The sequence below is a fragment of the Colobus angolensis genome, unplaced genomic scaffold (genome assembly GCF_000951035.1).
Source record: "Colobus angolensis palliatus isolate OR3802 unplaced genomic scaffold, Cang.pa_1.0 Scaffold337, whole genome shotgun sequence".
Classification (NCBI taxonomy): Eukaryota; Metazoa; Chordata; class Mammalia; order Primates; family Cercopithecidae; genus Colobus; species Colobus angolensis.
Window position 1 is genome coordinate 250,462 of NW_012116677.1, and position 14,138 is coordinate 264,599.

At 40.2% G+C, this 14,138-nt stretch overlaps 1 protein-coding gene and 1 pseudogene across 3 annotated transcripts in view; both read right to left on the minus strand.

Annotated features, from left to right (window-relative positions):
* Positions 1 to 1,456: 1,456 nt before the first annotated feature.
* LOC105519038 lies at positions 1,457 to 6,442 on the minus strand (annotated as a pseudogene).
* Positions 6,443 to 9,927: 3,485 nt separating this feature from the next.
* The window catches only part of ELOVL7 (ELOVL fatty acid elongase 7), a 97,953-nt gene continuing 93,742 nt past the window's right edge, over positions 9,928 to 14,138 (minus strand). For all 3 annotated transcript variants that reach the window (XM_011952196.1, XM_011952198.1, XM_011952197.1), the window contains one exon: positions 9,928 to 12,973. In XM_011952196.1, coding sequence (XP_011807586.1) covers positions 12,764 to 12,973 — 210 coding nt within the window. In that variant the 3' untranslated portion in view covers positions 9,928 to 12,763. The remainder of the gene's footprint in view (positions 12,974 to 14,138) is intronic.

The following is a 14,138-nucleotide window of genomic DNA, read 5'->3' on the forward strand; positions in this document are numbered from 1 at the left end:
AAAAAAAAAATAGAAAATAAAAATAAATTAAGACATACCACCACAGAAAATAACATTCACTAATAGGAAGTCAGGAAGGAAGAGAAGACTACAAAACAATTAGAAAACAAATAACAAAATGACAAGAAAGTCCTTACTTATCAGTAATAACATTGAATGTAAATGGAGTAAACATTCCTATTAAAAGACATAGAGTGGCTGAATAAGTTAAAAAAAAAATCCAATGATCTGTTGCCCACAAGAAATACATTTTGTCAGTAATGACACACACAGACTGAAAATAAAGTGATGAGAAAAGATAATCCATGCAAAGGGAAACCAAAAAAGGGCAGGAGTAGCTATACTTACATCAAACAAAATAGATTTCAAGACAGAATCTATAAGAAGATACAAGGAAGGTCATTATAGAATGATAAAGGGGTCAATTCAGCAAAAGGATATAACAATTGTAAATATATGTGCACTCAACACTGGAGCACCCAGATGTATGAAGCAAATATTATGAGAGCTAAAGAAAGAGATAGACCCCAATACAATATTAGCTGGAGACTTCAACACCCCACTTTCAGGACTGGACAGACCTTCCAAACAAAAGATAATGAAGAAATGTTGGGCTTAATCTACCCTATAGAACAAAGGGACCTAATAGATATTTACAGAACATTTCATCCAACAGCTGCAAAATACACATTCTTTTCTTCATCACATAGATTGCTCTCAAGAATAGACCATAGTTACATTACAAAACAAATCTTAAAACATTCGGGAAAACAAATAACACCAATCATCTTCTCTGACCACGAACAACTCACCATTCACCCTGCCCCTCCCATCCCAATCAATACTTCTCCTGGTCCTGCACTCTTGAAGCCAAAACACTGGGCTCGCCTTTCACATCTTCCTCAAGCTCAGGCCAGGGTGTTTCTTTCCTTTTCTCGTCTGCAGTTACCTGTTGGGCACACTCTTCTCCCTCATTTTCTGTCTAGCAAACATCCCCTTATTGTTCATGAGGCAGCTGTCATTAGCTCCCCTTTCAAGTCTCTGCTTAAGTCCTACCCACAGCCCAGATAGAACTATTTCTCCTTTCTGTCCCTACATTGTACAGGCTAAAAACTTCTCCCTTCCCCTTCCCTTCCCCTCCCTTCCCCTTCCCCCCTTCCTTCTTTTTTCCTTTCTTTCTTCTTTCTTTCTCTTTCTGCAGAGCTAGCTGAAGCTTTATTTTGGACCCCCTCCCCTCCCCCGCAAAAAAACAATTGAATTGTTTTGTAGCTGGAGGCATGGGCAAGGGTGATCCCCAGGCAGTAAACTCCCCTGGTGGTGGGCTGAGGCTAGGGCTGAGCCTCAGGTGGGTGGGTCTCCCATTCTCCGTGCTCCTCTGCACAGCCGTCGCCCTCGTGTGCTCCAGGGCAGCCGCAGGAGGGGCAGGCTGGGAGGGGCTGCCGCCTCAGCTGTTCGTTCACTTGGGCAGGATGTGAGAGGACTCAGACACCAGCTTCCCATCGCGGGTGTCACTCTTCTTCACTATCATGGCCCTGATGGAGCTGGTGTGGCTGAAGGCGCTGGAGCCCAGGCCTTAGCTGAGGCCGGGGCTTGTGAGGCCGCCATAGGTCGAGCTCAGACCACCTGCATAGCCGCTGGTGGTCTTCGTATGGATACGCATGTTTTGAATCCCAGACGCCAGCCGGGTCTCATCGCCCTCCAGCAGCTTCCTGTAGGTGGCGATCTCGATGTCCAGGGCCAGCTTGACGTTCATCAGTTCCTGGTACTCACGCAGCTGCCGTGCCATGTCCTGCTTGGTCCGCTGCAGGGTGGCCTCCAGCTCAGATAGCTTGGCGTTGGCATCTTTAAGGGCCAGCTCCCCAGGCTGCTTGGCATCTGTGATGGCGGCCTCCAGGGAAGCCCACTGGCCTTCCAGGCCCTCAGTCTCAGCCTGAAGCCAGGTTATGTTCCAGTTCATCTGGGAGATCTCAGTCTTCATTCATTGCAGGTCATCCCCCTGCTTCCCAGCCAGCGTCTGGAGCTCCTCATACTTGATCTGGTACATATGCTTTCAGCCTCAGCCCAGCTGCGGTTGCCGATCTCCTCCTACTGCACCTTGACCTCAGCGAAGATCTCCTCTTCATACAGCTGCCTGAGGAAGTTGATCTCCTCAGTCAGCCCTTCCAGGCGAGACTCCAGCGCTACCTTGTGCATGTAAGCTTCATCCACATCCTTCTTGATGAGGACAAATTCATTCTCCACCTCTGTACCTTTATTGATCTCATCCTCATACTTGTTCGTGAAGTCCTCCAGCAGCCCCTGCATGATGCCAAGCTCCGCCTCCAGCTTCAGCTTCTCCTGGCCCAGCCTCCAGCTGCCACCTAAAGTTGTTGATGTAGCTCTCGAACATGTTGTCCATGTTGCTCCCAGCCTTCTTCTGCTGCCGCAGGAGGCCCCACTTGGTCTCTAGTATCTTGTTCTCTGTACCTTGTCTATGAAGGAGGCAAACTTGTTGTTGAGGGTCTTGATCTGGTCCTTCTCCTGGGTGCGGACTCCTGGATGTTGGAGTCCCTCTCCAGGTAAGGGGGCTCAGCAGGCTCTGCTTGACCATGATGGTGGTGGTGCCTTCCATGCCACTGGCCCCACTGTGGCCTCTGCCCAGGCCACCCTGGAAGCTGCTGCTGCCCACTTGGGAGAATCTCCAGGAGCTGATGCGGGCACCGGGCCCACAAGGTGGACACCTTATAGGACCCCTGGGTCATCCTGATGGACATGGTGGAGGCAGGAATGGAGGCAGGTGGGCTGAACCAGGCAGAGATTCCAGAAGGAGAGGAGAAGCTGCTTCTTGGTATTTATTTATTTACATTTTAAATTCAGGGGTACATGTGCAGGTTTGTTATATAGGTAAACTTGTGTCGCGGGGGTGTGTTGCATACATTGTTTCATCACTCAGGTATTAAGCCTAGACTCTCATTATTTTTCCTGATCCTCTCCCTCCTCCCAGCCTTCACCCTCAGATCCCAGTGTCTGTTGTTCCGTCTATATGTCCATGCATTCTCATCATTTAGCTTCCTCTTACAAGTGAGAACATGTGTTATTTGGTTTTCTGTTCCTGTTTTAGTTTGCTAAGGATAATAGCCTCCAGCCCCATCCAGGTTCCTGCAAAGGGCATGATCTTTGTTATGGCTGCATGTATTCCGTGGTGTATCTGTACCACATTTTCCTTATGCAGTCTACCATTCGTGGGCATTTAGGTTGATTCCATGTCTTTACTATTGTGAATAGTGCTGGAGTGAATATATATGTGCATGTGTCTTTATGACAGAATGATTTATATTTCTTTGGATATATACCCTGTAATGGGATTGCTGGATCAAATGGTAGTTCTGTTTTAAGCTCTTTGAGGAATCACCACATTGCTTTCTACAGTGGTTGAACTAATTTACACTCCCACCAACAGTGTATAAGCATTATTTTTCTCTGCAACCTTGCCAGCATCTGTTTTATTTTTCAACTTTTTAATAATAGTCATTCTGACTGGTGTGACATGAAATCTCATTGTGATTTTGATTTGTATTTCTCTAATGATCAGTGATGTTGAGGTTTTTTTCATGTGCTTACTGGCCGCATATATGTCTTCTTCTGAAAAGTGTTCATGTCCTTTGCCCACTTTTTAATGTTTTTTTTTCTTATACATTTGTTTAAGTTCCTAATAGATGCTGGATATCAGACCTTTGTTAGATACATAGTTTCCAAAAATTTTCTTTCATTCTATAAACTGTCTACTTACGCTCTTGATAGTTTCTTTTGCTGTGCAGAAGCTCTTTAGTTTAATTATATCCCTTTTGTCGATTTTTGCTTTTGTTGCAATTGCGTTTGGCATCTTTGTCATGAAATCTTTGCTTGTTCCCATGTCCAGAATGGTATTACCTAGGTTGTCCTTCAGGGTTTTTATAGTTTGGGGTTATACATTTAAGTCTTTAATCCATCATATGTGGTGTAAGGAAGGGGTCCAGTTTTTATTATCTCTACTAAAAATACAAAAATTAGCCAGGTGTGATGGCAGGTGTCTACAATCCCAGCTACTCAGGAGGCTAAGGCAGGAGAATTGCTTGTACCCGGAAGGCAGAGGTTGCAGTCAGCTGAGATCACGCCTCTGTACTCCATCCTGGACGACAGAGCGATACTCCATCTCAAAACAAACAAACAAGCAAGCAAACAAACAAAAACTACTCGTTTAACAGCAGAATATCTGACTTGACTTGTTTACATGTTTGTTGCCCTCTAGCCAAGTGAAAATCTCTGTGGGGATTGGTATTATTTGACTTGTTTTTTTATATTCTAGCACAGTGGTTGGCATATAGCAGGAGTTTAACAAATTGTTGGATGATTGCCTAAACCACTAGAGTGAGCAGAGGAAGAAAACTTATAACAATAGCACATGCTTATTCAGTGCTTCATTCATTCATTCATTCATTCATTCATTCAACAACAGTCATTGAACTCCTGTAATACGGCAGCCATTGTTCTAGGCACTTGCAGTGAACAAAATAGACAAAATCATCTACCCTTGAAGAGATTACTTTCTCATGAGGAAGACAGTTAATAAACAATATTAACTAAATGCATTGTATAGCATGTTAGACGGTAATAAGTGCTGTATAGAAAAAAGAAAGACCAGGGTGCAGGCTGCAGTACTGAAAAAGTGAGATTTGAACAAAGGAGGGAATTGAAGGGTTTAGCCAAGCAGTTATTTTGGAAACAGTCCCGTAGGCAGAGAAAATAAATGAAGAATCCTAAGATGGAAATGCACTTACAATGGTCCAGTGACCAGCAAGGAGGCCAGTGTGGCTGGAGCAGAGGGAGCAAAGTGGAGGTTTGTACGCGGTGAGGACAGAGAAGCAATGACAGGGTTTTTATGCTCAGTAAAACCAGAAACCATTGGAGGGTTCAGAACAAAAGAGTTACATGATCTGATTTATATTTTAAGAGATGACTTTGGCTGCTATTTGGACAAGAAGTTTTAGGGAAGTAAAGGCAGAAGCAGAGAGTCAGATAGGAAGCTATTCCAGGAATCCAGGCATGACATGATAAGGGCCCCAGGGTTGGTCAGATTCTGGTTATACTTTGAGAGGAAGCCAGCAGGATTTCTTGTTGGATTTGACGTTGAGTGAGAGAGAAAGGACCTGAGGATGACTCTGAGGTTTTTAGCCTGAGTAACTGGAAGGAAAGCACTGCTCTAAAAGTTTTCCCTGTTTTAACTCATCTAATATCCCTCAGTAACTGGATAAAGAAGTATTGTCTCCATTTTCAGTTGGGACACTAAGAGACAGAGAAGCTGTCCAGGTTATAGAGCTATTAAAAAACAGAGTCAGGATTTGACCAGGCAGGCTGTGCTCCCAACCAGTGTACCATGCTTCCTCACCATGACAGCATCTAGTAGGATGAAAGGCTTTTATATAGAGATAATATAATAATATTATAATCTAGGCAAATATTATTATAATATAATCTAGACCATATTATAATCTAGGATAGTATTATAATCTAGGAAAAATTATTCGGGTCTGAACAAGGAGGGTTGCCACAAGAATAAAAAAAGGCATAAATTCATGGGCGAGATAACCCAAAATGGGCAAAAGACACACTGACCAGAATTCGTGCAACTTTTAAGATAGAAGGTTAGGCAAGGGGGCTCCTGTCCGTAATCCCAGTGCTTTGAGAAGCTGAAGCGGGATAATCGTTTGATGCTAGGAGTTCAAGACCAGCCAGGGCTACATGACAATACCTTGTCTCTACAAAAGATAAAAAAAATTATCCAGGCATGTTGCCACTCAGGAAGCTGAGGCAGGAAGATTGCTTGAGCCCAGTAGTGTGAGGCTACTGTGAGCTATGAAGGTGCCACTGTGCTCCAGCTGGGGCAACAGAGCAAGACCCATCTCTTAAAAAAAAAAAAGAAAAAAAAAAGAACACAGTAGCTCTGAGTTTACATCTCCACATTCAAATACTCAGATGCTTATATCATTCTTATTTAAGTTGTAAGGACTATGTACAGAGTGTCCTTTGGTGTGGCCTGGGCACTTAGAGATACTACCTCATACCAAGCTTTCTCCCTTTAGTAACCTGAGTGCTAAATCAGTGCTAAATCCCACACTAACTGAATCCTCTAGGTCCTAGAATACAAACAAGGTGCAGCAATGTTTTCATAATGCTGTAGTTTGAATATAGGCAAAAATGTTCATACTTAGATTTGAAGAGTGTTATAGTTCGTAACTTTGTTGAGTTATAGGTACATGTACAGCCTGACCTGATACCGGCTGTCAGTAAAAGGTATGAACGTGCCCAGCCAGCACCAGGAAGAGCCCTGTGGCCCTCTCTCTGGGGCAGCCTGGTATAAAAGACATGTTGTGTGACCTGTTATATTGTGGTTGTATCTGCTAGAAACATCTAGAGGGATTTCCATCCCTACCCCCTCCCCAATCATTATGTACCTTATGCTGCCTGAAACAAAGAGAACTATAACCCTTGCTCTCATTTAATCAAGGGACCTACCTTCAACTCCACACTCAAATCTGAGTCTATTTCTCTGTGCAAGGGGCCATTTTCTTAGTGAAAACATAAAACAGCACTTACTTTCATCTACAGAACTAGTCAATACAAACCAGAACTGTGTGAATTAAAGATAGGCTTTAACTCTTCTAAAGAGAAAAATAAGTATTCCTATCCATTTTAGGTAATACTTTGTGTGGCAGACTGTATTTTCCAAGTACAGTATTTCTCCCATCCTACATGTTCTTACGAGGTAGCTTTTACATTCCTCCCGTTGAGGGACATGGTCTGTGTCCTCTCCTCTTGAAAACGGGTGGGCTTTTGTACAGTGGAAGTGACATTCCCTGACTTCTATGGCTATGTTATAAAAGGCAATACTGCTTTCATTTTGCTCACTGGAATGCTTACTCCTGAAGCCTTCGGTCCGACTCCCCTGAGACTGCCATGCTCTGAGGAAGCTCAAACTAGCCCAAGGGGAAAGACCACACGGAGAGGACTTGAGACTACACAGAGATCTCCAGTCATCCCCCACTGCCTCAACCTCCTGGTTCCTGGTTAAGCCACAGTCTGACTGCAATTGCACCAGGGACCCCGAACAATAACTACTCAGCTTCTCAAATCATTGATCCTTCAAAGTGGTGAGAGATGTAGCTTTGATGTAGCTGTAAGTCATCACATTTAGGGGTGATTTGTTAGTCAATAATAGATAAACTGTAACAGCTTGAGAAACAACAATACTATTTATATAAAGATAACAAAGGCTATACAAATAGTATGCTAACTGATGAAAAATATATGCTAAATATATACACTGAATTATAATATATAGACTATATATATATTTTAAATTATATTAGTATATCAATCATTTTGAATGAATCTATTATATATAATACATTATGTGTAACTTATGTGTATATATATTCATCCAAAAGTAATGATTTAATCACTTGCTGATGCCAGGCACAGTGCTGGCCCTAAATAAGTGTGTTCAATCACTTTTCCATTTAGACACTTGAAAAATTATATGTACTTCTGTGCAAAATAATGGCCCATCATGGTGGTGGATTCTCAGTGGGTAAGGTTACATCAGGTGCTTACTCAAACTTCATCTCTTATCTTCTTTCTTTTTTTTTTTTTTTTTTGAGACGGAGTCTCGCTCTGTCTCCGGGGCTGGAGTGCAGTGGCCGGATCTCAGCTCACTGCAAGCTCCGCCTCCCGGGTTCACGCCATTCTCCTGCCTCAGCCTCCCGAGTAGCTGGGACTACAGGCGCCACCACCTCGCCCAGCTAGTTTTTTGTATTTTTTAGTAGAGACGGGGTTTCACCATGTTAGCCAGGATGGTCTCGATCTCCTGACCTCGTGATCCACCCCGTCTCAGCCTCCCAAAGTGCTGGGATTACAGGCTTGAGCCACCGTGCCATCTTAGTGGCCATCTTCTTTCTTACTAACAGAATCTAATTTTGTTGGAGAGGACAATGCACCCCATCTAGAAAATTAGTTCACAGCTTCCCTTGCAGCTAGAGATGGCCATGAGGCAGTTTTGACCATTGACATGTAAGTGAAAGTTGTTGTGTAAGACTCCTGGGAAAGTCCTTTAGAAGGAAACAGACCTAGACTCTATTGTATTTGGTACCCAAGGAGGCATACAAAGACATCTTCTTCCCTGGTGGTATATGGTATATGCAGATTTTGTCTGTATCCCTGCCCCTCTCCAGACTACTTAGCTACATGGCATGATGCTTTGGAATGACAGACAATAACTACAGTCTGTTACACCCAATTGCTTCCTACAAGTGGGAAATACTGGAAAATGCTGGTGACAGGGAGCCTCGGGCTCCATGGAAGGGATTCTTTTCCAGAGGCTCTCCTAACCAGGCTGATATTGCTACTCCTCCATCAAACATCTTCAGTGGGTCCTGATGAACATTATTTTTTGTTTCATCAAAGGTAACTACTTAACATTAGGAAAATATATATTGTAAATCTGTAATACACTTTTCACTTGTCAACAGGTATGCCACCTTTGTTTTTATTAAAATTTGATATAGGCCTATCTTTTTAAACTGTACTGTAAACATTTTAAGGGCAGGGACCACGTCTAGTACATTTTAAAGTTTCTCATGACACTTAGATGCAGTGAGCACCCTAAATACTGACTAACTACCAGTGAAAATCATGTCAATTCTGTCATTTTGGTTCCTAACTTAAATAACATCTATACAGAATATTATAATACATACATTGCTTTTTAAAAACTGGACAATTTCAAACATACACAAAAGTAGACAGAAGAGTAAAATAAACTCCTATTAAGTGAACCCATTAGCTAACTTTAACAATTATCAACACCTCCTTTCTTTTTACTAGAGTATGTTAAAGTGAAATCAGACAACCTATCATTTTACATATACATACTTCAGTGTATGTATCTCACATGTAAGGACTTTAAAAATATACATCTGCAATACAGTAATAATATCCAATATTAATCATTTCTGTCTTTTAAAATTTAGTTCATGTTCAGTTATATCTGATTGTTATAAGAATGTCCTTTTATGATTTGGTTTGTTCAAATCAGGATTCAAATGACATTTGGTTAGTATATCTTAAGTCTTTTATCTACAAAAGTTGCCTTCTCTGCTTTTCTTTTTTTTAAAATGTAATTTATTTATTAAAGAAACCAGGTCATTTGTTCTATGGAATTTCCTACATTTTGGACTTGGCTGATTGTATTCTCTTGGTGTCTTTTAACTCTTCCTCTATTTATTGTATTTCCTGTAACTAGTAGTTTATAAACAGAGGATTGATTAGATTCAAGTTCAAAAAAATTTTTGCCATGAAAACCTCAGAGTATTATAGTGTATTAAGAGACAAAACATCTGGTTGTCCCACTCTGAATGACATTAAGATTGATCAATGGGTTCAGTCGTATCAGCATAAGCCATCCCCATCAACCTTTCATCTAATTGTTTTTAGCAACCAGTGATCCCATTTATTAGAGCCAGCAGGATGGCAAAATTATTCTTTTTTTGTTAATTCTCTCTACTTAAAAAACCTTGCCTACTAACATACCACCAATTTTGAAATTCTGTAAAACCAAAACACATAACTCAAATTCAAATTCCTTCATAGAGTCTTCCCTGTCTGCGAAGTGGCAGAACTGTCACTCATCTGGCACCTATCATCTACTGCCCTGTCACATAATTTCATCCACCAGTTGGTAAGCTCCAGGAGATCCCAATTATGTCCCAGGTATCTCTGTATCCCAAAGATGAACACAGCACGTGTACAAAAAATATGTAAAATAACTTTGATTGGTAAGTATTCAAATCAAAAGCCACCAACCCATGCAAACACATACAGTTAGATTCCAAAATGAAAAATACACACAACACATATACATGCGATACCACAAATTTATTATAGTACACGGAAAAACAAACTCAAACTTTGACAACATCCACAGGATGTTCCAGTCTTTAAAAAGTTAACAGAAATAAAGGGTAATGGAGAGAATATAATCTCATAATTTTATAATTAAGGCTGTAAATGGCAAAGTCCCATAGATATTTAAAAATCTATATATGTATTTATTTATAATATAGATATAGGCCCTCAAGGATTCGTAGAGATTTATGTAATAAACTAGATTTTGGAACTGTTTATTTTGTTGTTGTTGCTTGTTAGGTAAGCAAACCCAAACAAGTTAAGTCCTGAAAAGTGGGATGAAATCCCAAAGGAACTCTATGTGATGACACAGAACTCTTTTAATAAATATGGCCCATACAAATTCTATATCCAGTGAAAATCATTTTGATCCACAATCATGTTGATGTTTCTATGGAGGATACTTCTAGCAGCTGTGATTTCTTTTGTAGCATTTTGGCTCTCCACTTCTATTCATATAATTGAGTACGTGCTTTATTACATGTTAGCTCATAGGCAAGTTAAACATTTTAGAGACTAGGGGGAGGTTAGGAGAGGTTGTATGATGAAGGTCGGAAAGTATGCAAGAAATAAACTCTCCTGTTTCATCTCTTTTATTTTTGCCTCATTTTGGTCTCTATACTACTTGTGGTCTTTGGAAATGATGTGATTTATAACAGCACCTAGCATACCTTCTCATTTTAGCACAGGTTAGATATGAAGAGCCAAACCTGGAAAACAGTTAAGGAGTCCTGAGACCCTTCCAGTGGAATAAATTAGAGCAGTTGTTTCATTTAGCTGTGCTCTTTTTTCCTTTATTCTTTTTTTTCTAAAAATATAAAATTATGGCCGGGTGCAGTGGCTCACCCCTGTAATCCCAGCACTTTGGGAGCGCGAGGTGGGAGGATCACCTGAGGTCAGGAGTTTGAGACCAGCCTGGCCAACCCTGTATCTACTAAAAATACAAAAATCAGCCGGGCGTGGTGGCAGGTGCCTGTAATCCCAGCTACCTGGAGAATCACTTGAACCAGAGAGGCGAGGTTGCAGTGAGCCGAGATCGCCCATTGCACTCTAGCCTGGTCAACAAGAGTAAAACTCTGCTTAAGAAAAAAAAAATCAATGTTATATATATAATTACTCCCATTTATCAACCTTTACCTTCTCATACAGTAATCAAGTAAAATCGCAAAAGATCACTTAAAGGCAAATAACCTTATGAATCTGGTAAGTGTAAACATAAAAGGCCATGGTATTGAGTAAAACTTAGGCATTGTTGTACAATAAATATCTCTGTGTGCTCAACATTCACTGGGGCTTTAAGTACTAGTTGTTTAAAGTCCTACAAACATAAACAGTCCTTCAAAATTGACTATAAATAAAAGAAGAAAAAAATAGGGAAAAATTCACCAATGTCCAAATATTGTTATTTCTTGGACAAAACTACTGACTAGTAGTTTTGATTCTCTAACAGGAAAATGTAAAAGTAACAGAATTTTAGAAAGTAGCAATTTTAAAGAAACAAAGCCTATGCCAAATGTATTTCAGTCTTTCATTACATGGTTTATAGGTCTGGAAACAGAAATCCAGGTTGTTAATTAATTCATAATTTCAGAAGATACTTTATTGGTCAGTGTATCTATAACATTAATTATATAATCTATAACTATTATATAGTCTGTCTGTCTCTCTCTCAAAGTAGAACAGCCCTTGCTTACATAATCAATTTTCCCCTGGATATTCTCTGTTCCATAGTTTGCCTCTAGTTGCTTCACAGCCACTCTAAACCATATCTGGAAACTGTGTACAATAAACTGTATATTATTTATAATTTAAGGGTAGTACCTGTAGTGTGCTCATGATATGAATATTTAAGTATCTAACCTATATATTTAACCAAGATAATAATTTAAACCATGACAATGTAAGACAGTGATGTGATACTATAACAGACAACAGGTTTTTCCTACTGAACCACACAGTACTTTTTTCATTGACAAATTCACTTCTTTCCGGAGATCTACAAAGTTAATTGTAAAACAGTAATAGTAAAGTGTTCATTAACCCATTAAAACAAATCACCTTGTTTTGAAAATAATCAACTGAATGAAACTTGGTGTCAAGTGCATTAGCGTACTAACCCAAAGTATGGTTACTCTGAAACAGTTTGTACAACAAATGGGTTGTGAGGAAGTCTTACCAGCAAAACTGGTGATGGCTACTCAAAAGATCCATTGAAAATTATCATTAATGATTTTGAATGACAAGTTATCAAAAACTCACTCAATTTTCACCTGTGCTAGCTTGCTAAAATGGGAGTTAACTCGAGAGCAAACATAGTATCTTCTGAATACAGCCAATAAATGACAAAGCCAGGGCCTATGGTTGGTTTCCAGACTTTCCAGACCTGGCAGAAGGAATCTATTGTAACACATGGATCTCTGCCTGTGCTCAAAATATCTAATGATATTTTTCATCTTTACTGGACTTCCTTGAAGAGTACTGTATTGCTTCATATCTTTTTTTCACTGTAACAAAATGTGTTAAACAAAACCTTTGGATTAGGTTTAAAAGCAGCTAAAAAAAAAAAAAACAAAAACAAAAACTTTTGGCTGCTGTAGGCTCTAATTATCAGAAGACTGTTATCTGGAAGCTTCGGGCTCTCAAAATATCAGACATCCCAATAACTTATCATAAAAATACAAGCTCTTAGTTTTGAAAAATATACAAAATGCACTGCATAGGCAAATATCTCTTGATTGTCAAGGAAGACAATGTATCCGTTTCGATCATAGACTTATGTTGGGCTTCAGTTATCTTTGTTTTTACAAGTTCCATTTTTCACAGTTTTGGGCAACCTCTGACCTTTGGTGTAAGCACAGTACCAAAAATGGAGAAAGAGCAGCAGAAACATGCAACTGTAACTCATTATGATGCACGCAAAGACTGGAAACTGATACTTGCAATCCTCCGTGAAAAAGAACTGGCTTATGTGGATGGCGATAATAACAAACTGGACCTTAAGAAATGAAAACATGAAAAAATAATTATTCAGATATCGAGAGTTACAATTCTTTACCTACCTATGTTTATGCACTCCCAAAGTGCAGGGAGTGCACTGTTGGGCAGAGAAGTCCATCTTTAAATCTAGCCTCCCTGGGAGTGATAATGGGTAGTATAATGTCAAAAGCCAGTTGGAAGTATGGATCTACTATTCAGAACCACAAAATGGCACACCCGCAGGGTCTATATTTAAATGTTCCCTGGAGCTGTGCAGTGCAGCAACTTTTTTATGCCTCAAGAGAATCAACAGAGCAGGTTTTCCCTATAAGTCTCTGACTTGAGTCCTTGACTATGATGAAATGACCATGTACTACATTGTGGCCCATTTTTTCAGGATGATTTCAATTTCAAATATTCTGTCCTGTTATTGGACCAGATATTTTAATTTTTGGAAAATAATTACATTTTACTTAGAGCCCCTTGAATTTTGTAGTAGCCAAGCATCTCTGAGTCCTTATACCTGCCATTTGTCTTCCATGGTCATAGATAAAAATGTGTCTGGGCCAGGTGCAGTGGCTTACACCTGTAATCGCAGCACTTTGGGAGGCTGAGGCGGGTGGATCACGAGGTCAGGAGTTGGAGACCAGCCTGGCCAAGATAGTGAAACCCTGTCTCTACTAAAAATACAAAAATTAGCCAGGCACCTGTAGTCCCAGCCACTCAGGAGGCTGAGGCAGAAGAATTGCTTGAACCTGGCAGGCGGAGGTTGCAGTGAGCCGAAATTGTGCCACTGCACTCTAGCCTGGGTGACAGAGTGAGATTCCATCTCAAAAAAAAAAAAAAAAAAAAGGGTCTGAACTGCCAACTGAGGCAGAGAATCTATAAGGTGTGAGAGAGAACTGGTGGCCCTTCTAGTAGTGCTCAAGGGCTCTGTGGGGCAGAACATCTTACACAGTCCCAAGAGGGACCTTTTCTAAGCTAATGTTCAGATTTTCTGGTTATCATGTTTTCCCTAAAAAAGCAACATGTGTTCTGCAGAAATTTTAGAAAAGTAAAACTCTATAAAGAAATAGGTAACAATTACCCACAATTGGTCTTATTAATCATGGTTAAGATTTTCATATAGTTTATTTTATTATCATTTTATCCTTATCATCATCAACTTTCCTTGCATTATCTTA